This window comes from Parasteatoda tepidariorum, chromosome 7 (assembly GCF_043381705.1).
Source record: "Parasteatoda tepidariorum isolate YZ-2023 chromosome 7, CAS_Ptep_4.0, whole genome shotgun sequence".
Classification (NCBI taxonomy): domain Eukaryota; kingdom Metazoa; phylum Arthropoda; class Arachnida; order Araneae; family Theridiidae; genus Parasteatoda; species Parasteatoda tepidariorum.
In genome coordinates this window covers 37302569-37329345 of record NC_092210.1, presented here as the reverse complement: position 1 = coordinate 37329345, position 26777 = coordinate 37302569, and the positions used below count along the sequence as shown (strand labels likewise).

The 26777-nt window shown below is 27.7% G+C and overlaps 2 protein-coding genes across 2 annotated transcripts; both read left to right on the top strand.

The window, feature by feature from the left end:
- Nucleotides 1–63: 63 nt before the first annotated feature.
- LOC107455630 (transmembrane protein 184B) lies at nt 64–21339 on the top strand. Its single transcript, XM_016073264.3, has 10 exons — nt 64–376; nt 2183–2390; nt 3014–3176; nt 4622–4712; nt 5624–5699; nt 6621–6712; nt 8989–9158; nt 15683–15924; nt 16595–16866; nt 19867–21339. The coding sequence occupies exons 2-9, from the start codon at nt 2184–2186 to the stop codon at nt 16850–16852; spliced, it is 1299 nt and encodes a 432-aa protein (XP_015928750.1). The 5' UTR covers nt 64–376; nt 2183; the 3' UTR covers nt 16853–16866; nt 19867–21339.
- LOC107455629 (jerky protein homolog-like) lies at nt 11380–15249 on the top strand. Its single transcript, XM_016073263.3, has one exon. It carries the CDS (start codon nt 13299–13301, stop codon nt 14892–14894), a length of 1596 nt encoding a protein of 531 aa, XP_015928749.1. The 5' UTR covers nt 11380–13298; the 3' UTR covers nt 14895–15249.
- Nucleotides 21340–26777: the final 5438 nt, after the last annotated feature.

Genomic DNA, 26777 nt, shown 5'->3' with positions numbered 1-26777 from the left:
TGTCTTACATATGTGAACTTTATTTTTCAATTGCAAAAATAAAATATGTATTTTTTTCGTTCCACACTGTCACTTTTTCCTTTCATGATCCCTCCTCTTGATGGTAAACAAACCAGTTTATGATTAAGAATCGTTTTATTATTAATTTAAACTAAAGTCGTGTCCTAATTATTGTAATTTTGCATTAAATAAACCTTTTTTGAATATCTTTTAATCACAAATTGTTTTGATTCTATATGCTATCAGTTATGAATGTCCTCCTACATCATCCAATTTTTGTGACTGAACTGTCAGCTTCATTAATGATATAGAAGAAAAATTTCCCATAAAGATGAGCCTATGACCTTAATACTATAGATATATTTATATATATAAAGTAAGTTTACTTAAAACTCTATATTTTATTTTAAAGTATTTTAAAATACACTCCCTTTTTTTCTAGAATGATGCAAGCTGCTGAACTGAAAGTGGTGACTAACTCTCCAGTTAATATAAAAATTCTGTGTTTTACTTCACTATTAAAAGTCGCATTTTCTACCTCATTCTATTTAAGTTATCCATATGTTTATAAAAATAGCTTGCCAAAGATTAAACAACCATCGCATGTAAGAACCAAAGGGAAATGTGAAGTGTTCGAATATTTCATTTTCTATTTAATTTTATTGAATTAGCATTGTATTATTTAAAACTGTTAAATAATGCCTATTTGAATTAGACAGTATCTGAATATCACATTAAATTGAATATTTTATGCAAAAATCCTTGTGTTAATTTTATTCTAACTGTACAAGAACCTATTCTTATATTATATTTTTCCGTTCATAAAGTTTAATACATCTATGTATTTTTTAATATTTCTTTAAACATAACTAAGTATCAAAGATAGACAGTTTTTTTTCTTTAATTTAACCAAGAATTTTCTTTTGGAATATAGCATAATTTTTTGTGAATTTATAATTATCAAATGCATTCAATATGTGAATATTGTTGTGTTAAAATAATAGTTTACTTCATGCCACAGTTCTTAGCATTTATTGTATATAATATGAATTTTACTGTGTTTTAAAACTTAAATTTTAAGATTGACGCAGGGAACCGAAGGAAATATGAAGTTAAACACTGGTTTTTAAGAAGAACTAGCATAAACTTACTTGCTTTAAAGATAGTAAAAACAATGAAAAAAACACAATTTTTCCCAAGGCAGAAATGCCACATCTGGAAATGTGTATAATTGCATAACATATCATAAGCAGTTTAATTTTCCAGTTGGTAATTATGATGAAATTAAATTAATTGAAATATTTTAGGGTCCTTTGTTTTTTTTTATTATCAGTTATTTATTTAATTACACTCTCAAAATCTCTACTTAGAAGTAAAGATTAATTCTCTAAACAGAATCCACATTATTATGAATCCTTTATTTTATTATTATGCCAAATATTCTAAATAATTATACAGTAGGGAACCGATTATCCGGACCGATCGGGACCATCGCTATTCCAGATAACTGATTTTTCCGGTTTTCTAATCACTACAAAAAAGCCGTTTTTTTGTTAAACCCAACTAAAAAAAAATAAAAAAAATTTGGAAATAATCTTAAAAAGAAGAAAAAACGATGAAGTAATACACTAATGATTATTTCCAAAGTGATGGTAAGGTAAACATCTTTCAAAAAATAAAGAAAAATCCTAAAATCTTATGAGGAAAAAAAAAAATTTTTTTTTTTAAAAAATGGCGTTAAAATTTATAGAATTTCATTCCGGTTTTTCAGGTTTTCTGATTTCCGGATAACGGGTTCCGTACTGTACTAATATTACCCACATTAACATTTGGAATAAAGGCTCAATATTTAGTTTATTTTTTCTTTAAAAAGCCAGAATTATCTCCTTTTTTTAAAAATATGTATATTTTTTTGATGTGATGTTTATTAAAAAGTGTTTAAATTTCATTAAAAATGTTTAACAGTCACTGATGAAAGTTTTTTAATTATTTGGTTTTATATATATATATATATTTTATTATTTGTTCTTATTATTACATTTTTTATTATAAAGGTTTAATTAAAAGCAAATTATCAATTGTGACTTTAAAATGTTTTCAACATAATTTAGTATCATAACAAAAAATTACTCTCGTAATTTTATAAAAGTTTGCTTATGTTTAGTTATTATTATTATTTTAGGATGAATTCTTCAAGTGATGTTCTTCAGCCAATGAGGCATTTTATGTCGGTTCCGCCTAGTTCTGTCATTACAGATATTGCACAACCTTCTTTAAATGGATCAGATATGAATGAAAAAGAAATGAATCCTGTATTTTTACAAACTTTGACTGCTCAGATTATATCTGGTGCTTTTGTTTGGGCTGCACTTCTAATTACATGCCATCAGGTTATTGCAAATTTTATTTTATTTCTATGCTCACATGTACATGTTTTTTTTAATTTTATTTTATTTTTAAGCAACAATGTTTGGTTTTCAACAATGTCATTGTTTAAGAAAAGTTACTGCTTTTTTTTATACATTAGTTGTGGCTTAATATACTTTAAATTCTGTGTTATCAATTAGAATATTGTTTTTAAGCTGGATTACTTTTATTGTATTGGTATGAGAGATTCTAACCCAAATGTAATTTCAGATTGGTATTTGCTATTATAAGGATGAGAATATCTGTAAATCAATCTTGAAATTGAAAATTATCCTCTCAAGTTCCACATGCTTTTTTAAGTACAATTTTCAACTGATTTCCAAGTTAGAGTTTTATTAAAACTGTTGAAGTTGAAATAAAACTGTTGATTTGGCTTAGACTGTCCTTAAAAATAAGTTTTAAATTTTACTTCCATAATTTGAGTTATTCAGCTTTTATCAGTAACTTGGTTTATGAAATTTCATTTATCTTAATGGTTGATAATTAATGGTAAAAATTCCGAATATTTCTGTTTTTTATATTTTATTATGCTTGTTAATAGTTCCAAAAAATAATCTGTTATTTTTTTTTTTAAATCTAATTTTAGATCTACTTACATTTGTGTTATTATACAAGTCCTGCACAACAACGATGGATTGTGCGAATACTTTTCATAGTGCCTATTTATGCTTTTGATGCTTGGCTGTCATTGCTCTTTTTCTATGACATGTACTATGTGTACTTTGATAGTATACGGAATTGGTATGAAGGTATGTTCCATAACATAGCCGTTTTCTCTCATATTAATTGCATGAGTAAAATTTTTATTGTTTTATAATTCTTCTTTTTACTTTTTTTTTTTTTTAAATTTAAAAACCTCATTATGGGTGAATCTTATTTATTCATTAATTATTTTAAAAATACAGTTTTTTTTAAATTAATATCTGGGGGGGGGGAATTTAACATCAATTTCCACGTCAAAGACTTTTAAGTTATTTATAAGTTAAAACTGTTATCATACTTGTAAATTTTTAAACGAAGTTTTTAATAGTAGTGCAATTTTTTTTGCTCACGTTTTTATCTAGAAGATGAGAAGCTTGGTTTTTGTTCGAATATACATTTTAAATAAATGTATTTTGTTAATTTTTGAAAGAGATTTTAATAAACTCAGAGAGAGAAAAATTATCACTCTGCTGTTATTAAAAATTAAACAAACCTTAAATTTTCTTCTCTCATTTAGCAAAATTTTGCCTCAATAGTGCAATATTTAAACGCTTTGATCATCTTCATTCCAAATGACTTTATACAGTTTTGATTAGTAAAATTTTCTTAACTACTAAAATGTCAGGAAAATCTTCCCTTGTAGATTTATTATAAGAATAATTCCAATTGAATGTTGATTTAATAATTAAGTTTTTTTTGTAGTATAAAGTAGAAATTTATTCTTTATATTACAACTTGATTTAATATTAATTTACTATTGAATAAAAAATATAAGAACCTTATGGGCATCAATTTATCTGTACTAAAACCAAGATCCTTTCCACCTATGTCACACCAGCTCATCTTTATGCTCTGGAACCTTTTTTTTTTCATTCAAATTGTGTTATTTCAAATCATATGTAATATCTGCTATTTTTATAATCATATTAATATCTAATTGTACAAATAGCTGTTATATTGTATAGGCATTTTTTTTATGTGACCAAACTTCAGATTTAAGTATAATATGTTTCATTTAATTAGAAATAAATTGTATTCATTTAATATGGCATCAAAGTGTAATTATAATTTAATCAATTGATTAGCATAGCACTTTTTCATCATACATATGAATTCTGATTTCCTTATTAATGACATTAATTTCCCACCGGCCTTCTATTCCTCCTGGAAATGTATCCCCTGGTCTGCTTTGTATTTCTCGGTCACCATGTTTACTTCATCAGGCACAGTTTTTCTAGTTTTGTTTTCTACCAATATTAGTTTTTCATTTTACTGCTCACTACACTGCATTTCTTTTTTTATGTATATTTAGTTTTTTATCATTCACATGGTGGTTTATTTTGGTAGATGTCTACGTTGTGTACTAAAAATGTGTAAACTTTTTGCACCTTAATTTTTGATGCTATTAGAGTTTTTCCACTCAAGTCTATCTTTCTGCTTCAGTTTCTTGGCATTATTCATTTCATACTAACTTTGCTTTCTTTTCCTGCAGCATTTGTGATTTATAACTTCTTGAGCTTGTGTTATGAATACCTTGGTGGGGAAAGTAATATAATGGCTGAAATTCGAGGAAAACCCATCAAGTAAGTAATATAGTAATGATCCTATACTATTTTTGCCTGCATAAATATTTGTATTCAAATTTTCAAATGTTATCAGTGCTAAATTTATTTACTTACTACAAATAATTATAGTTAAATTATTGGTAAAGTAAATAACAGAAGCTTAATAATTTTGCTTGCTTCAAAGTTTTTAAATCATTTTAAGTAGCTTAATATATTCATTAAATTTAATCCAAATAGAAAATCTGTATCGTAAACTGTCTGAGCAACAAATAGAATAATACTGAGCTTAGGATAGATGAGCTCTAGAAAAAAAGAAGAAAAATTCACTATGATATATTGATCAACCAAAAATAGACTCTTATCATTAACCTGGATAATATTTTCAATTTAAATTAATTGCATAGTGTTAATTTATAGTTGGTATTTTAGAAATTAACTAAGTTGTTTATTTTGAGTTTCATTACAAATACAATCAAACCAGATGTTTATTCGGTCATTAGAATGGTACTTATAATTTAGTTTGAAAACAGAAAGGCGATTTACACTCTTTTAAACAATCCATCTAAATCATGTTGCTTAATTTTCTATGGAGCTATGTGTCTTGATATTTTTTGTTTCATCAGATTTAAGTTTCTTTGTCTTTTATAAAGAGTAAGAATTTTTAGTTTTGTATTACTTTTAGTATAAAAAGTTTATTCCTTTGTTTAGCAATTCGTCTTCTCTGTTGCAGTCTAAAGTCATAGCTGCAAAAATAATAATAATAATGCAATTTTTATAATTTATAGCTTATTGTTGGGTTTTTTTTTTAGTTTTGTATTTCAATTTGATTTTAATAAGATAGTGACTTCTTGTATTTTGTAACTGCGCTAAACTTTGTTAGTAAATTTTTTATTCATTATGTTATATTAATTGTTTAATTGCTTATCTAGATCAAGTTTTTTGTATGGAACTTGCTGCTTAAGTGGTAAAACTTACACTATTGGAATTTTAAGATTCTGCAAACAAGTAAGATTTTTTTTTCTTGCTTATGCATTACAAACTGTAAGACTTTTTTCTTATTTTTTACGACTCATCTTGTGCTCAAAAAGGCTTTATTTTATGTTTTATTTATTTTTTTGAGGAATAAACAATAAAATACAAATAAAAATAAACAATACATAACCTTTTTTCTTAATTTAAATTTTTTCCCAAATGCCTTTGCATTGTTTCCAAAATAACTTATTAATGCTCTTTATGAAAAATAAAGTAGAAAAAATAAATGAGAATAAATACTAGCAGCTCATCTTGTTTTCTTTAACATTTATTTGTAACAGCTCTTTATGTTAGTATTTTTTAACTATAAAAGTCATGTTCATTGAATAGGATTTATATAGGAAATTAAGTATGAATTAAATTTACTGGTAACTGAATGTTCATAATTAAACATGCTGAAATATAGATACAAGTAATAAGTTGAGGTAATTTTGTTGTAAATTCAGCTATATTGTTACCACTATATATTATTGTAAATACAACTATATTGTTAGCACTATATTTACTGTATGACCTGTGTTGAAAGAATTTTTTTTATTGAAAATGAGTAAATAAGTTTGAACAGATAATTTTAAAAAGTAGTCGATCAAATTGTATAAATTTAAAAATTCTAGCTATTTTACTGTATTTTCTCTTAATCTTATGTGACAAAAGGTTTCAATACGATATTTGAAAAAAAAAATAACAAAAAGTCATAGTCTACGATTCCTTTGGTGATTAAAATCACATGTATCTGATTCACATTTTATCATTTTTTTTCTATTGAAACAACTTCATGGAAAGTATGTAATTATTTTTTATAAGAAAAATGTGATTTTTTTCGGTTATTTTTTATGCTTTTATATTATTAATTTCTGAATTATTTTAATACTAATAAGTTTTAACTTGTTTTAGGCAACTTTACAGTTCTGTGCTGTGAAACCTCTGATGTCTGTTATCACACTTATATTACAATCATTTGGCAAATATTCTGATGGAGATTTTAGGTAAGTTATGTCCAGAAATTCCTCAATTTTATTTTTGAAATATATCTTTCATGGAGTATGTCTTGCATGCAAGTATTGAATAAAAAAATCTGAAGCTCCACTTTCATCTATTTTATTCTAAATTTTATACTCCTGGAAATTGATCCATCAAAAAATTTTCAGCATTGGTACATATTTTTTGGTGAGTTTTATATTGTATGAATTAATGAAAATTTTATCTCACTTGATTATAGGGAGGGAAAAGCAAAACTATATTTTTTTTTAAGTGATTAGATACTTTTTTTTACTTATGTTCAACTTATTTAATCTGCTAAGTTTAAATCCATATTGTATTGGAAAATAATAATTTGGTGGAATTTTCTTATAAAACACACAATTACTCCAAAAAAGAAAAATGTCCAAGTCTATTTTTTAAGATGCCATCATTCATCTATATTTCTATAATGTTTATCTATATAATTCTTGAAATGTATTCTTGGAGTATGTTGCAAAAGATTTTAGTGTTAACAAAGCTTAGAGTTAGTAAACCTCACCATTGCTACTAATTTCATAAAATTAAAAATTGTGTTAACAAATTAACCTATTGTAATTCGTGTTAATAGAAATTTTAAGTTTAAGAAGATTTTTTTTAGAAAATTCGAATAATTTCTAAAATTTTGTAATTGATTAGGAAATAACAAAAAAGAATAAACAACTTAGACAAATGAATAAATGATCATAATATTCCAAATTTTGTAATAGATTAGGAAATAACAAGAAAGCATAAACAACTTTGACAAATGAATACTTGATCATTATATTCCTTGAACGATTCTTAGGTATACAAAATCTCAATACTTAATGTATGAAAGTTTCCTGCTCTGGTAACATCTCTGACAATAATTAAAAGTCAGTGCCTGAGTGTCTTTCTTTCTGAGTGTACAATCCTTGTAAAATGGGGTGTCTGTATTAAATTCTGAACTTGTTGATACTCTTAAATTGGTTCTACCAAAGTTGTGAGAAATATTTTTTTTTTTTTTTTGTTATAAGATGTATTTTATAGAATTTCTTATGAGTTGTTTATTTACTTTTTGTGTTTTGTAGAAGTTATTGACAAGATGTTTCTTGTGCTTTTTACTCATGTCTTGATGAAACTAGTCTTTACTAAAAGTAATTTTTAAAAAATGGTGGTACAAACCAAACCATAAAAATTTAACTAGTTAAAATCAATATTAAATTTCAAAATTATAAGTTTAGAAAAGTTTTTAACTTTTATTTTCATAAATTTATTTTGATCTTAGTGCATTTATGCAGTCTTTGGAATATAATTTATTAAAAATTTGTGTCTATCTTTAAAAACATTATGCTTAAATTAATATTAGTTTTATCAGGAATAAAATTTCTGAATTTAATCTAACATTATACTATATCTTTTGAGCCTATTTACAAATTTTCTGATCTTCTTGGTGGGCATTCTATATTTGATAGAAATCAAATGAAAATAAAATGTCTATGGTCTTTTATTTTTCAAACAATGCATGACATATTTAAATAAATTGTATGCTGATTAATTAATTGTAATTATTTAAATAAAATTTCTAAACAGTGTTTAAACTTACATAAAGCATTCAAATATAGTAATTAAGGTCTTTAATTTTTGCTTTTGCGTCATGGTAATGCTTTTCTTAGACAAATAGTGTGTCATATCTTATCTAGTTATATATTTTATAATTAGCATTTATGTGACAAATTTTAAAATATATATTGTGTGATATTTAAACAAAAAATTGAGATATCCAAGTATAAGAATATGTTATGGATTTACTTTGATACTATGCTGTTTGATATTGTTGTGCTGTATGTTTTCATCGTGAAGAGAAATTACCATTCAAGAAATCCTTAGTAGAATTTTGATTAAAATAAGTACCATAATGGCATCATGATCATATCCTTAGTTTTAAATGTTTGTATCAGCTTCTAATGCTTCCATCAATTTTAAAGTGAATTTTTCTGAATTCGTTAAAACATCACTCCTTACAGGTTTTTAATAAATTTATTTTTGGAATGTTTAAAAGCAATATAATTTTTGGTTGCATTTAAATATTCACACTTACCAATTACGAGAAAAATGTATGAACAGAATATGTTTGAAACCATGTATTCCGATGAATTTAAGATTCATTTTTAAAATTTAATTTATATATTTATGAAAAAACAAAGGGTATTGAAATATTGTTATGACTTTTTCAAAAGTTTTGTATTTAATATCCTAACACGATTTGTATTTATTCTTTTAGGCCTGATAGTGGCTACCTTTACATTACAATTATCTACAATATTAGCATTACACTTGCACTTTATGGACTAGTATTGTTCTATTATGCCACCAAAGAACTTTTAACTCCATATGAACCAATTTGGAAATTTTGCACAATTAAATCTGTTATATTTCTTTCATTCTGGCAAGGTAGGTTTTTAATTTATTACTGTTGTATTTTCAATTGCTTTGTAAATTATTACTAAATAAATTTATGGCCATAATATTTTTGTATAACTATTTTTAAAGCATTGTAGTAATTTATGAATGTTTTTGGAACCTTTCACCTAATAGTGAATAAGTTATGTATTTTCTTTTAAAAGCAAATTTCTAAGTGAGTAAATCATTTCTGGCTTAGAATGGTTTTATGTTGATGACTAACTTTGATGATCCACTTTTTGTTGACAGGATGTCATTGCATTTGCAAATTTATCTATTTCCATATAATACTTTAGAATTATTGAGTATGTTTTTTTATTGTTATTCAATTTGGAAAAAAATCAAACAAAATTGAATAAATTTATTAATACTAGCAAGCATCTGAAGTCAACTTTTTTTTTTAGGTTTTCATTGTTTTATAAGGAACAGTTTTAAGTAAATCTTAGGTATACAATTGCATGCACAGTTTTGCATTATAAGCATCGCTACAAACAAAGTGAAAGGAGATTTCAAATTTCTCTTGCTGTTTATCTATTTTAATATTGTGTAATGATGCTTTTACAAAGGTTTTGCTGTTTAATTTCTGTTAAGATGAGAGTCGATCCATGAGATTCGATCCTAACAGTCAGGTTGGGAAAAAAACAGGGTTATTTCTTTAGAAAAAAAAAATCTGTTTTTTTGTTTTGTTTTTTTTTTGTGTTTAAACCTGAGTTTTTTGGTTTATTTAAAACAAAAATTAAATAGCATTCTCTTAAGCCTCAAATTAAAAGTAATTTAACCACCAAAAAGCTTTTTACAGAGATCTTTTTAACGATTGATTAATATTTTGATAAAGAATACTGAAAAACGTCACTTTTATTCATAAATATGTGAACATGATAAAGTATAAAAACTAAAGAGTCTGAATATACCCATTACTTTACAAGTTCACGTAACAAGCTAATAAGCATTTAATCTCTAAACATTTTTGTAGTAGTGCATATCTGTGAAAGTAAATTTACCTCCTTTAATTGCCAGTATATATAAAAATATCATAATTTAATATTATTTAGATTAATGTCATTATTTAGCAGCATACACTCTAGAACAGTAATATCAATTAATAGTATTGAAATATACATTTCTTGTTATTGAATCAATACAAATTAAAACTGAAGGCATTTATGTAAACAATAGAAAATTGAATAACATAATTTTTTTTTTAAAGAAAGCTGGCTTGTTTTCAACCAGCCTTCCCTGCTAACGGTTGACCAAACATATGATGCATATATGTTCAAAGTACATGTTAAATCTGCCAGCAGTGAAAGTTTTCTTATTGGTGTAGAAGTTAACAAAGAGGGTTACCAGTTTAGGTGCTGTCCTTCTCATCTGACTGGGATTTAAGTTTGTGTTGTGTTTTTACCTTGGCTGTTGAAAGATACAACTCTAAAAAACTTGGCTCTATACTAAAACTCACTATAGTTGGGTGGTGTAGATTGCTTTTGCTTTAACATTTTTTCACTGCTGAAATAGAATCCATATGAATTTGAGTTTTAAAATGAAATAAACACTTCAACAAAACTAATTTATGAGGCTAACTTTGAAATTTTTAAAATTTATTTATTTACAGTGCCATATTAGCTGCCAAACCTTCTGTTTTTATATTTATTTTAGCAATTTTTTACGTGGAGAAGGTAAAATTTATCCGAATTTTCACCCGAACGCCCAATAGCTCGTATTTTCTTTAATTCAGGCTTTGCTGCACCTCTTGTAACGACCTTCTACTGTGTTTTAATGCATATTACATTATAGTGTATTTATGAAATAATAAATAATTGAAATTGACTTTTTTTTTAATAAATTTATTTGCAAACATTGGAAAGCTTCTGCATGTTTAGGCATTTCTTCTGCTTTTTTTTTTTAGATCTTCTGCATATTTATAGCTAGGGGTTGGCAGCTATGCAGTGAATATGTAGTACAGTGGAGAACCAATTATCCGGAACGATCGGGACCATCGCGATTCCGGATAACTGATTTTTCCGGTTTTCTGAATCGCTACAAAATGCCGTTTTTTTAATGTTTATAAAACGAAACTAAAGAAAAAACTTTTAAATAGTTTTAGAAGTAATAAAAAATGATAAATAATAATACACTTAAGTTTAAATAAGGAAAGAAATTATGAAATAAAAATTATATACAGGCTTATATATGTTATTAATGTTATTATTAACATTAATAACATATATAAGCTATTTGTGCTTATGTGAGATTCGTCTACAAACGACTTTTGATCCGTCCTCTAAATCAGTTCTTGCGTCAACTCGATATGCCATACGCTCTAAATAACAAAATGGGCTGCAAAACCATTTTCCTAGATAGCAAAATGGTTCTGCACTGTACTTATGTTTTATGTAAACGCAGAATGTAATTTAAGTCACTTTGCTCCGTTATTTAACAGTAAATATATTGTTCTAATGATACAACATTTGTTTGTTCTTACACTATAAGTACATCTAAAGATTTTATTCATTCAGAATTTAAGCCTATTTAATTATACATTTCTTGCAAAATATTAGTATATTTTAGCATTTATTATAATGAACTCATGAATATCTGATTACTTTTTTAAATGATGACTCGAATGGTTTTTTTTATTATTTTTTATTCCTTTCTTCATATTCATAAATAAATGCATACAGGGTAATCCGAAAAATAAAATGACTTATTTTAGAGGGAGATTAATGAACCAAATTATTTATAATTTTAGGTACTGGGAAAAAAAGGTTTATGAAATTTAAAAGAACTATTTTTATTTTATGATGGTCTCTAATTATTTTAACTGTAAAAAGTTTTGCAATTAAAATCAAATTTTATGGTTATGCTAGGTTGCTTGATCCCTTTATTATAATTTCCCACACCAACACTCAATTTTTTATTTTTTAGAGATCCCAAAAAGCTTTATAGTTCTATACAATTCCTGTGGAATAAAGTATAAAACATTAATTTTACCTGTTTACCATTGCTACTGCATTTGTTTTTTAAGTGCCTATTTAATTTTTCCTTACTTAAAATAATTGTGAAATGTTTTTTTACTGATGAGATTATTTAGTAATCAAATCATCATCATAGTTGGCCATACAGCCCAATGTGAGCCAATTCTCCACGACGACTTCTGATTTATCTTTGATCTCTAATTCTTTTCATTAATTGCAAGAAAATTGGACTCCACTGAGTCACCCCATCTCAACCGCAGCCTTCCCCACTTTCTTGTTCCGGTGGGTCTACAAAGCTGTATCTTTTTTATTGTATTGTCATCACTCATTTAAATCATGGTAGACGATCCAATTCATTCTATTTATTTTTATGTATTTAATAATATCAAGTTGCTTATAAAACTTGTACAGTTCAAAGTTAAATCTCCTTCTCCTGTTATTGTTTTCATTTACACCACAAAGTATACTCTGCAAAATTTTTCTTTTATTTAGTAATAGTGCAATAACAAAAAATATCTTGTAATATTTTACAATTTTGTATTCGTTATTTTGATACAATTTTACACAAATCTTATAACTAAGGCAAACATAGCTTACTTACTGTAAATTGTAAAACAGTCAATAAATATACTCTTTGAAATATGTTAATGTTATGATTATATATACAGTAGAACCTCGATTAACCGAGCTTCGATCAACCGAGGTTTCTGTTAACCGAGGCAAGTTTTTTTTTTTTTTTTTTTCCAAACCTTTTTTTTCTCTCTTTTCCACAATGAGCTTGGAAAAAATTATACACATTTTAGTTCGTTGTCCGTGTTATCTTTTCACTTCTACCCCTCAGCACACCCGTATCACTTCTTCCCCTCAAAAGCACTCAACTTCCAAGAAATATTACACCCTGAGAAGACAACATCCATGAATGCTTTGTTAACAGTGGTCATGTGACTCTATTGAATACCAGGTGCAATATGTTATCGGACGCTTCTTGTTGGGGGAGGGGATTGGCGACTCTCACAATAGGCATTGTAAGAGTCGCCAATCCCCTCCGATAACATTCTTTTGTTTCCCTTTTCTTTAACGAATTCCCTATTTCGTAGTAAACCTTTGCTTAAATCATTTCACATTTGACCATCGCACTAGTAAGTTGTTCATATTTAAAATGCCAAATCAAAAAAGAAAGAGAGTTGTTGTTTCGATGAGTAAAAAGCTTGAGGCTATTAAAAGAATTAATAATGGTGAGAATTTGAAAAAAATTGCTTTGGAATTTGGAGTTGGTGAAACCACTGTAGGCGATTGGAGACGTAACAAAGCTCAAATAGAGGCTTTTTGTTCAAAGATGGATTCCTCAAAAGCCTTAGAAGGACGATCGACATTAAAGAAAGCAAAAACTGAAAAACTTGATGAAGCAGTCTATCTTTGGTTCAAGCAACAACGCGCGCAGGGCATTCCTATTTCCGGGAACATTCTAAAAGAGAAAGCCCTTCTTCTCAGCCAAAAATTAAACGAAAATGAAAGTTTTTCTGCAAGTCAAGGTTGGTTAGATAAATTTAAAAAGAGACATGGAATTCGACAACTGGCGATTGCAGGTGAAAAGTTGTCTGCCAACATAGAATCTGCTAAAGACTTTGTTGAGAGATTTGAAGAAATGATTGAAAAAGAAAATTTGACATTAGATCAAATTTATAACGCCGATGAAACTGGCTTGTTTTACAGAATGATGCCATCGAAAACTTTGGCATCTAAAGAAGAAGCCAGTGCCCCGGGTTACAAGAAGAGCAAAGATCGAGTATCCCTTCTAATTTGTGCAAATGCAAGTGGAACTGATAAATTACCCCTGCTTCTCATCGGTAAATCAAAGAAGCCCCGACCATTTAAAAATATTAATGTGAATTCTTTGCCTGCGAAATACACAAATCAGAGGTCTGCTTGGATGAATTCTGAAATTTTTGAAAAGTGGTTCTATCATGACTTTGTACCGCATGTAAAGGAACATTTGGCGCAGCTAAATCTCTCACCTAAAGCAGTCTTGCTGATAGACAATGCTCCTTGTCATCCGGAAGAAGAAATGCTCATTTCAGGAGAAATACGTGTGATTTTTCTTCCCCCAAACGTGACTTCGCTAATACAGCCAATGGATCAAGGGGTAATTGAAACAACGAAGAGACATTACAAAAAGAAACTCATCACTCATATTCTTGAATGCGAAGAAAACATAAATGAGGCGCTGAAAAGAATAAATGTGAAAGACGTGATCTATATGGTTGCCCAGGCATGGCAATTAGTGAATCCAGCAACAATTCGAAAATCATTCAACAAAATAATTGTTGAAAAGAGGAGACAGTGTGAATCCCAGCAGACGGAAAACACACCGACAGACGCGGAACTTCTTGATACCATCAATGGAATTGAAGGTTGTGAAGAAGTCTTGGAAGAGGACATTTGCGAGTGGCTGGATGTTGAAAATCAGCATCCAAATTTTGAAATTCTCAATGACGAAGAAATTATACAAGCCGTTAATCCTTCATTGGACATTAATGACACTGAAAATGAAGACGAGGACTTTGAGGGTTCTACGACTATAAGTCATAGTGAAGGTGTTCAAGCATTGACAACCGCCCTAAAATATTTGGAGCAAAGAAACGATGCTACACCGATGGATCTCCTGTTGCTCAAAAATTGGCGCGATAGGGCAGCCCATGATAGAAATTCTGGACTTTTGCAACGGAAGGTAACAGACTTTTTTAAAAGAATGTAAATTTAACAAATTTATGTACATTAAATTTTAAAAATACAATATTTTCTTGAGATTTGTGTTATTTTTGAAAATGCATCTTTCGATATTTAACTAAGTATAGTTAAAAAAAAATTCAATTTTACTTTTTAAAATTTACTACTAGCCTTGATTTCCTTTTTAAATCTTTTTAGCTGTGAAACATAAGTTCATGTATGTTTATTTTTATCATTTAAAAAGCGTTCTATTGTTTTTTGCTTTAAAAGTTGTTAAATTCGCAAGCACCGAAGGTTTTTATACATGGTTTCTATTAACCGAGATTTCCGATATCCGAGGTACTAGCGGTCCCAATTAGCTCGGATAATCGAGGTCTTACTGTACTTTACTTATGTAATATCGTTAGACTATTTTTTAATGCAGAAGTCCTGCTTTTATTTTTAAGTCTTTAATGTGGATTATTAATCAGAATCAAAAGTTTAATAAAATAAATAACGTGAATATTCCTTTTATAACGTTTATTAATTTTTACGCTAAAGACAACGAAACAAATTGGATTTTCATGTTAAAAAAGTGGATCATACCACGTGATTTTTCAGCCTATAAAAATTTACTGACAACAATGAAAAAGGATTCAGACTATTATATATTATGTAAAAATTTGCATTTGCATGATCTCAAGCTATAAGACAAGTATACAATTGATACTGTAATTTTCAAACAACAAATCTCTAAATATTTCCTGCTAGTTTTTAATTATCCTTCATATTAAGCAGTTTATATTGTTTTTATATATTTTTTTATTGTTTGTTTAGGCGTTGTTTTAGCTATTCTTGAAAGAGGAGGTGCCATATCTCCTATACATTCTAGCCATGGTTTCCGTACCACAGCTGGTACTGTTTCAGCAGGTTATCAGAATTTCCTTATTTGCATTGAGATGTTTTTTGCTTCTCTGGCCCTAAGATGTGCCTTTCCCCACCATATTTATATGACAGGTTTCCAAACAGATGCTTATGGTAGATCTGTTACAATGCAAAGTATATCAAGCAGCTTAAAGGTAACAATATTCTTTATTCATGCATTGAAAACTAATTTATCTAAATGAAATTAAAATTTATTTTCTTTATGTTTTCTTTTTTAACCTCAAGTATAGGGTTGATATTTCATGTTGTAAATGGGATTGTGACATGTTCAGTTAACTTTTTCTTTTAACTGTATAAAACCTTTTGATACTCTATAAGTATTATATTCTGAGAGATATCCTGTTTAAAGTCGGAAAGAAGGCTAAACATTAAGCAAAACAAAACAAAAAATGTCTCACTTATTTTTACAGTGATTGAAAAAATTGTCTATATGAAGGTTAGACTAATAAAGGCTAATGCCATAAATTGTTTTTAGAATAATTGCAGTGATTTTAGTGAAAAAAAATATTTTTTTATCTTAAATTTTGTATTGTGAACTGGCGCAAAGCTTTCTTTGAAATTTTAAAACTTTTGCTTGTTAGGAAGGGATTTTAATTGGCTTTAAATGTTGTTTGTAGTGGTCAGGAATTAATTGTAACTTGCATTGTCATCAGGCACAAAACTTGAGCACTCTATATAGTAAAAAAAAAGAAAGAGTCAATTACAAGATTTGCCTGTCAGGAAGAGACACAGAAGTACATAAAGTTAAACTTGATAAAAAAAATTTATTTATCGAATAATTAAACATCTTTCTTGTATTTTTAGGAAACCATGAACCCAAAAGATATTATGAATGATGCTATTCACAACTTTCATCCTCAGTACCAGCAATACACCCAATATACTGCTCCACCACCTCCCCTTCCAGGCATGAATGGTGATACTTCAATGGCTCACACTGATGAACAATCAAGAGACGTAAAACAATCCAGTAATATTGCAAACAATCCTCAAGTTGTACCTGTTGCCTCCCAATATGGAGAAAAGATTCTCCTACTCAGCTCGGATGATGAATTTCAGTGAGACAGCAATATTGGGTAATTTCAATATCATTTTAAAAACTAAATACATTTTAATGATCATTTTTAATGTATCTTTACTTCTTGCAGTTTATCTTTTTTGGAGTAAACATGAGATAAACAATCCAGGGACACACCTACAGTTTTTCCTTTCTTACTTTTTTTTTCGTACATCAAATATATTTTCAAACTTTAATTTATCCATGTTGAGTATGAAATGCTGCTTATAGAGGTTCTCATTATAGACGATTCCAATTCTTGTTCCATTAAATTCTACATTCCATCTCTATTGAAATATTTAAATTTGAAGATGTATTGAAAGAATAATTAATTTCATTGTGACTTAATTACTATTTCAATACATTTTAATTTTAAAATATTCAAGAACTGCTATGTAACATGCAGAATTTTCAGTTCAAACTTTGGAATTAGTCTGAATAGCAGAGAACTCAGTATTATTATCTGATTTTTAACTGTCTTAAATTATTTTTAGCTATGTTTTTTTGTAATTTGAAGACAATTTTTTATTTCCCTTCTCAAATCAGCAAACTTATTTATTTGTTCAGTAATAGTTTTATCAAAACAGATTATCAGTCTTTTTACCATATTACTTATTTCATTCTTTTTACCATACTACTTATTTGATTAATTATGAGAGTTTGCCTTTTTTTGTTTAATTTTGCATCAGACTGAGTTTCTAACACAATTTGATTGCCTAATTGTGATTACCAGCAGTTCCCAAATTGTGTACCAGGGAATCCTAGGGTTCCGTTAAAGGATCCAGTTTTTTTTTCTTCTCTAAACCAATTATGACTTTCAAAACATTGCAATTAATTATCTATTTTTTATTTAATATTTTTGTCATTTCTGATGATATTATTTAGTTAAAATGCTTAGTTAAATGCTGTCTATATTACATTCATTTTTAATTTTCTTGCATTCAATTTGAATTCGTCATCTTTCATATTTTTTTTCTGTGGTGCACTTTAGAGATTTAAATCAATCTCTCAATCCCAAACGCATTTCAGATTGTAACCTCCTTTTTTTTTTTTTCTTTTTTTTTTAAATTTTTTTATGAAGATGCTTGGCATAGATATTTCTTTTCTAATTTGCCCAAGTATTATAATAGTTAAAGAGTTAAACATAAATAGCTGTTTTGACTGTTTAGCATATTTTCTTTTCTACAATACATTTATTTCATTTTTAAATTAACAAATTGGTAAACTGGATAGTATCAATTTATTAATTTAAAAAAATAATAAATGTATTTTGAAGAAAAATTTATTAATCATGTAATATTCTTTGATTTTGTTTATTTTTTTTATTTTTTGCAGCAGATTTAAGTTATAAGACTGCTTCACTTTTTTATGTTTGATTACATAATGAAGTATGTTAGGTGAAACATAACAAATTTGTGTTATTAACTACTAAACATTTGTTTGCATGCATTAAGAGGAAAAAAAAATTCTTATCATTCTTTTGTTAACTATGTTGTTCTTCGAAATAATGTAATTTTTTCATAACATTTTAATTTTGACTCTCTTAGTGTTATATTTTGTGACCATTGTTATTGCAGTCAAACTCTGCTGAATGAACCGAGAATATAGTAAAAACTTAATTACAGTTGATTTTTTAATGACTTAACCTGAACTCCTGGGGTAGTTCATTGATAGCAGACAATTTCATTTCCATATTTTCATTTATTCTTTTTTTTTTTCTTTTTTTTTCTAACTTTGAATTTGCAGGAGTTACATGATTGTAAATGATGGTATTTATTTACAATGCATCAAAATTTACTCTTGTATGCTTTTCACTTTTAAACTAGATAAAACAATTTTTTAAGTGACACATCACTCTTCTTCCCTTTCCACGGTGAAGAAGAACAAGAAAATTCTGCAACTTTATCTCAAAAATGAAATTAATATTAAATATTTAAATTTTTCCCCTCCGAAAATGAAAACTAGAAAATGCTGGATTCTGCAACTTTAACTCAAAAATGAAATTAATATTAAATATTAAAAAAATTTTCCCCTCGGAAAATGAAAACTAGAAAATGCTGGATTCTTTACTAATTACTGATATAAAATTCAAGAACTGTAGTTGAAATCAAATTACAGTTTAATAATTTCTTCCCTAGAATGAAAAAAAAGAACTTTTTTAAATATTTTTTAATTCCTTATTTATTATTTCATAAACAAATTATGTACTATTGCAATCACAATTTCTACAATACTATTGTCATACGCTAAAAAAAATTTCATGGAATATGGATGTACTTAACCTCCGTTTATAGTGGACTTATTGCTGATGAGTTACATGATTGTAAATGATGGTATTTATTTACAATGTATCAAAATTTACTCTTGTATGCTTTTCACTTTTAATCTAGATAAAACAATTTTTTAAGTGACACATCCCTCTTCTTCCCTTTCCACGGTGAAGAAGAACAAGAAAATTCTGCAACCTTAACTCAGAAATGAAATTAATATTAAAATTTTTTCCCCTCGGAAAATGAAAACTGGAAAATGCTGGATTCTGCAACTTTAACTCAAAAATGAAATTAATATTAAATATTAACATTTTTTCCTCTTGGAAAATAAAAACTAGAAAATGCTGGATTCTTTACTAATTACTGATATAAAATTCAAGAACTGTAGTTGAAATCAAATTACAGTTTAATAATTTCTTCCCTAGAATGAAAAAAAAGAACTTTTTTAAATATTTTTTAATTCCTTATTTATTATTTCATAAACAAATTATGTACTATTGCAATCACAATTTCTACAATACTATTGTCATACGCTAAAAAAAATTTCATGGAATATGGATGTACTTAACCTCCGTTTATAGTGGACTTATTGCTGGATTTGTAAACTATAACTTGGTTCAACTGGATTAGTTTATGATTTTGTAAGTAAAAAATGTTGAATTTCTGTGCAGTTTGTTTTCTCTATATCGAAGAATTATCTGATTTATTTTTACACTATTATTTAGTATTCTAAATTTTTTTTATTTCAGATTTAGACCAACTAACAAAACAGCTAATGTGTGGACAAATCTGGAACCTTATGATTTCACCTTTGATATGCACTTTTAGTGACGAAATTATTTTACTTTGCATAGACTTCAAGCTTATATTTCCTTTTGTTTTACACTTGCAGTTTTTTCTTTTGTTTTTTTGAGACTCTTATAAATGTACTTAAGATATTATTTGTGACTTGTTTATTGTTGTTGAAATGTATTTAGATTTGTTGATATGTTTTGTGTTTTTTAAGAGTGGAAATTATTTATTATAGTTCACAAACAAAAATATTGTTCCTTTTCTTATGTATAACAAATATATGGTAGATATTTATTGTAAATTATGTAGTGAAAACCTTTACTGTACAAACATTGTAAGTCTGTAAAAAGTACTATCACTCTTTCTTTATTAAACTTAGAAATATACTGAGATTTTGGTATATTTTATTGTATAAATTTTGTTTATTAACTTTGATTCTTTTACTTTTCTCAATAAAATTATTATACAAGAATATTTTTATTGAAAAATCGTGTATTATAAAAGGTTAAGGGCAGCTTGGATAATCAAGAGTTTTGCTATGGATATTCCTGGGAGTGTAACTAATTGCAAAAATCGTTGCTTCCTACAATTTATATGACCTTTTGATTTTACTTTTCAACTGACCTTCTAAAATGCTTCTATTTGGAATCTCTTGAAATTGTAATAATTCAAAGCCATTGAAGTAATATGCTTTCTTGATTTCAGCTGTTCATCATTCTTTGCCATTATTCGTTGAAAAATTTTATTGAAATTTCCGGTTAACACCGTAGAAAAATAAATTTTTTCATCAGAAGATCTAAAAAGTTAGCACTTGAAATATTTTTTATTTCAAACTCACTTTGTTTGAAAGTCAAAGGTTATTTTGGAGTATGCATTACTTAAATGTATGTTTCTGACTCATATTGATGAATAATTAAATTAATAATATGATTAAAAATAATTTTATTAATAATAAATTAACTGACTTTATGAATAATTTAATGTCAAATATCTAGAAATCTCTTTAAATTCTTAATTGTTTTTTATTTTTTTGAAAAATTAGAAAACAACCACTTTTCTATTTTCAAAAGTAATAATAACTTTCAACATTAACTGTTGAAATTTTTATTTTATTGCTAGAAAAAGTTTTCCCTTTTCACTCAACCTTACTTCAGTACTCCGGTGATATTCACAAATCATTATTGTTGCCAAATTAATTATTTTTTATAAAAGGTTTTTCTTTAATCGCACATTAGTTATATTGTACAATTTACTTGCTATTGTATGTGCATTTTTATTGTCTTAAATTTAATTTTTTCTATATAAAATTGTATTTTAGATTTCTAATATGCAATAACTTATTTCATGTTACTTTTGCCTTTAATTTTGAAGATTTATCTTTGTGTGATATGTGCTTATCATGCCAATAAATTGCTTATTTTCTTTCTTTACATGCTTTAAAAGATTTTCTTTTTTTGATATTTTTGGCCTTTCTCCAATAAGTTAAGATTTTCGTTTTTGTGCTAGTTTGACACTTTTAAGTAATATTCCATATACCATACATTTTCGAACATAAACCAAATATTTTTTTAAAGTTAAAGTTGGGGAACAGCTTATAATCAGATCCACTTTGAAAAATTCCAGTAGGACATCGCCAAGAGAAATAGTTCTCCTTTTGTCAATTATTAGCAATATTCAGTAAATATCATGAAATATACATTAAAATACATAAAAGGGTAATTGAAAATGGAACAATTACGAATTTGCGAGGTCCATGCTTCTTTTACCCACTGTTCAACCGTTACTAAATCTATCAGGGGGTACATTTTTATTCCCACGCTTAACATACCCTTTTTTCTTTACGTCTGCTGATATAAGAGTTTTGAGTTTTAGGGGAATTTCCAAATAAAATGCATACTTTTCAGTTTAGACACATTGGCTTATATTCGAAAATAGTAATATATAGTATTTCAGTAGTAATATTTAGGTTAGTGATTATTTTTTACCTTAATTCTTATTTAATTATATTACTTATTTACAGACTTTTATATACATATAAAAGTGTGATCCTTAATCATTTTATATTTTGGTAATTCAATATTTTAGACATGGTTTTTTAAAGGGTCATCAAATCTGACTAATATTTTTTTATAAATATAAAGTGAAAAATATGTGGCAAATTTTTATATGATTATTTGAAATGAAAATTTTTTTCTGATAGTATTTTATTTATATTTCAGAACGAGAGATTTTTTTTTCGCCTCCTAGCCATTATTGGCAAAATATTAAGGACTGGTGAGCTTACATGGTAATACCTTTACCCTTGTTACTTGTAACAAAATTAAAACTAGAAAGTGCATACTTTTACTTCTACTTCTTTGCTTTTTAATTTTAGTACTTGTTTCTTTGTTACTTTTTTGAGGAAAAAGTACAAGTATTTGTAATGAAAATGTTACTTTTTTTGAAATTTTTTATAAAAATTTTCCTCAAAGAAATATTTTTTTTTTTTTTTAATTTGAATGTTTTTCTCCAAATACAACTCTCCATTTTCTTTTCCAAAACCCTATGCTAAATGTCAAGGCAACAAAACAGCTTCATCTCCTTATTACAAGATAGGCCTTTTATTAAAAGCAACCATGTAATTGGGGGAGTGGTGTGTGAAACCCCTTACCTGGCTGGAAAAAAAATAGCAAAATTCGGATTGAAACCCGAGTCCGAAATTGCGAAGGTCATTGAGTGACCACGAGCCCAGTGTACAGCTTTTAACCACTTGTGAAAATCTCTTTGAAAAATTTTTTTTCCAAATCTGTAGAATAGATTTTAGGCCCATTGTAAATTGGCAAGAAAAAAACACACACATACCTCCACAGAGGATGCCGCCCACAGTTACGAATCCCTGTAATAAAAATTTTAAATAAAAAGGGGAGAGACACCTCTGCCTTGCTTGCCAACTAATTTAAACCACTCTAACAATTTAAGATTCACTCTGTTCTGAAAGATAAAAACCTATGAAAGATGCATGTTTAAAAATGTATATAGTTCCTGTCTTTATTTTTGTTGGAAATGTTAATATTTAAAAAAAAAATTTTATTCATTTCATTTTTTGTGAAAATAATTTTTATAAATTTATTTCATGATAATTTCTTTTTAAATTTAATGTTGTAAACAACTTATAAATTTGTATTTGTTAAAATATTAATACAACAGTAAAAAAAATTTCTACTGTGTGTACTATATTTAGTTTAAAGTATAATGCTTTTTATTTATTTTTTATACTAATAATATAAAAAACTGCACTTTATACTAAAAACCTTTGGTTAAGTAGAATCAAACACATTATTTTAAAATTCAGACAATAAAATTAACACAAATAGAAGTTTTTTTTTTTTTTTAAATTAGAAAAATTATGATTTTTGAAATATTTTGATGATTTTTTTTTTATTTGCAATCTCTCTTTGCAAAAATTTCTGTGGATATCCTTGTTTGACAGTACATCATGCATGTTGGAGCTTTAATCATTAATTTAGCTTAAACATTGTATCCCATCAAGCAATAATCTTTATGACAGATTATTTTTAAATATGGGCATTGATAATTAAAAAAATGAATATTATAATTAAATATTTTCCTTGTTCATTATATTGCTATTGAAATTAAATATGAACTTTAATAAAAACAGCTAATATTGAAATTTCAAATGACATGTAAGCTGTATTAACAGAAAAAGTGCAGCATTACAACTTTCCAAGACGTGATGATTTGTAATTTTTAAATTTGAAGTTTAACTTCAGCTGTTTGGTCCTCTAACTCCTACTTGATATTTAATAAAATCTATTTGTCTTCCTGTTTATATCTACGTATATATATATATATGTAACAATGTATGTATATATATATGATATATATATGTATATATATATATATAGTATATATATATATGATATATATGTCCCGCAGTGGACTGATCGTTAAGACACGGTTCCCAGCAGATCACCGAAGTCAAGCATCACTGGCTGCGGTCAGTGTGCGGGTGGGTGACCACTTGGATCAGCCTGCGTAGGGGCCGAGGGTGTGCGGTATTGGTCCTCGTTAAACTGTTCTACCGTAAAGTGCTCGACTTTGCGCGCAGGTCGTCGGGCTACCGAAGCGGGGGAGCCATCTCCTCCGCAGAGGATCAAAATTGTGATGGAATGTCTTCGGATCATCCTCAGAGATGTTTCCCAGACCGTCGCCAATAGCCCATTGTGCAGCTCTAGTGCGACGTAAATGAACAACAACAACAATATGATATATATATATATATATAATATAATGTTTATTCTGCTTGATAACAAACACTGGGTTGTGATGATCAAATGTTTGCCATTTACTGCTTACAATAAATTATAAAGTCATTCATATACGAATGCTGCATCAGTAATTCCTGCAATAATACATTGTAATTGCCTCATTAGTTACTGTTGCAAAAATTATTAACTTCTTTGTAGGGATCTTGTTAAGTTAAATGCTGTAACAATTCCTATGATGAACTAGGAGATTGACAAAGGCTAATAGGCAGTGAAGTAGTGGTTTATTTACCCTTGTACTGCTGCACTTTTTCTGTACAAAATTTAATATATAATTTTTAAAATAAATATTTTCAAGAAGAAAATAGTAATTGTAGTTGCTATGAATTACCCAGTTACTATTAATTTACATTGTAGTTACACTTAACCATAATATAAACAGACAACTTAATATTTGTGTTCTTTAACCTACTAACTTGCATTTTACGTATACATAGTTCATTATTACCCCTTATTCTTGATCCTAAGAACAAAATTAATTAGTCACAATGACTTACTTGACCATAAAACCGAAGTTAAATATTAAAGTAATTGTACGAGGGTTGCTATTTATATTTCTAGCCTTGGCAACAGTAAGTGTTGCTAGGCGACCGCAGACGATTTTAATCGAAAGTTTGATATTTTTAAACATAAATTCAGCAGACGATTTACCATTATAGCTTCATTTGTGTTGTTGACAGTAAATTGAAAAGTTCTTCTCTTTCAAAAAATGGAATTGAATCGTGAACATTTTCGTGCCATTATTTTTCATAACTTTCGACGTGGATTGTCAAGACAAGAGTGCTTCGATGAACTTAATTCTTTATTCAGCGATAAAGCGCCATCCTACAGCACTGTAAAAAATTGGTATAACGAATTTAATCGTGGTCGATGTTCGATCCAGGACGAATCCCGTGCAGGTCGTCCAAAATCCGTTGTTGTGCCAGAAAAGATCGATGCTGTGCGTGAACTGATAAAGCAAGATCGTCATGTGACATACCGTGAGATAGAGGCGTCTTTGGACATTAGTATGACTAGCATCAATAAAATATTGCATGAACATTTGAGCGTAAAAAAAATTTGTTCGCGTTGGATCCCGCATAATCTGACAAACGCTCAAAAAAAGGCTCGTGTCGATTGGTGCAAGGAAATGTTGGAAAAATACTTTCAAGGTACATCAAAGGCTGTGTATAACATCTACACAGATGACGAATCATGGATCTATGCATATGAGCCGGAAATAAAACAGCAATCAACTGTATGGGTCTTCCAAGACGAGGCAAAACTAAAAAAGTTGTTCGAGAAAGAAGCACATCGAAACAAATTATTGCCTGTTTCTTCGGCATTAACGGTCATGTGGCAACAGTGGCGTTAGAGCAACGCAGGACAGTCAATTCTGAATGGTACACAGCCATTTGTTTGCCAGAAGTCATCGGAGAAATTCGAAAAAAGCAGAAAAACAGGCGAATCATTCTTCATTATGACAATGCGAGCTCTCACACATCGACTCAAACAAAGGCATTTCTGACGGAGCGAAAGATCGAACTGATGGCCCTGATTTCCCAGGCACCCAATGACTTCTTCTTATTCCCACACATCAAAAATAAATTATGTGGACAACGATTTTCGACCCCCGAAGAAGCGGTTGATGCATTCAAAACGCATGTTTTGGAATTACCTCAATAGGACTGGAAAAAGTGCTTTGAAAATTGGTTCAAACGCATGCAAAAGTGTATTGATCATCATGGAGAATATTTTGAAAAACAATAAAACCAATTTCGATCCTACATATTTGTTTTTTCATTATTAGGCCAGAAATATAAATAGCAACCCTCGTATGCTAATAATTAAGAAAATTGGGTTCGAAGATTAGAGAATGCTATTTTAGGTAAAACAACTTGTTGTCATTTCGTTAGTCCATCTTTTGATGAACAGGTGTATTCTGGTGGTTTTTTACAGTGTCTTTAAAATTAATCAAGCAATTACAAAATGCGAATTTACACGTAAGAGATTTATTAATTGAGAGAAATTACATTTTTTTAAATGAAAACATTATTAAAGTGTACAAGTATCACATTTTACAAATGAAACATCACTATACAGAGTTATTTAAAACATAAATATGCTAAGGATTACACAAATAATGGTATAAGATGCTTACAATTTATGCTGCATTCATAAAAATTGAATTTCATATGAGTCATATCATTTTATAGAGCATTTACCATTATTCATTATATAGTAATATAAAAAATGTATATTTATCGGAAATGATTATCAATTATTCTTAACTTCAGTAAATTATTTTACTTTTTGAATTTATCAAATTGTTTAGAAATACTTGTCATAAAATGTGTTAGTCTTACATAATTACAAAAGTGGTCAAAGAAGAAAAAAAAATCACTTTTACACAATTTTATCACACTGTTTTTTTAAACTGGATTTGTTTTTTTTTACAAATACTTATCTTAAAATGTGTTTATCATTTATAATTGGTTGCAAAAATGGTACAATGTGGAAAATTTATCACATTTTTATAGAAATTACAAGGTTAGTTTAATAAT

Coding starts and splice junctions, on each gene's coding strand:
- LOC107455630 (XM_016073264.3), top strand. CDS start 2,184: ATGAATTCTTCAAGTGATGTTCTTCAGCCAATGAGGCATTTTATGTCG. Junction 4,713..5,623: donor ATTCGAGGAAAACCCATCAA/GTAAGTAATATA, acceptor TTGCTTATCTAG/ATCAAGTTTTTTGTATGGAA. Junction 5,700..6,620: donor TTTTAAGATTCTGCAAACAA/GTAAGATTTTTT, acceptor AACTTGTTTTAG/GCAACTTTACAGTTCTGTGC.
- LOC107455629 (XM_016073263.3), top strand. CDS start 13,299: ATGCCAAATCAAAAAAGAAAGAGAGTTGTTGTTTCGATGAGTAAAAAG.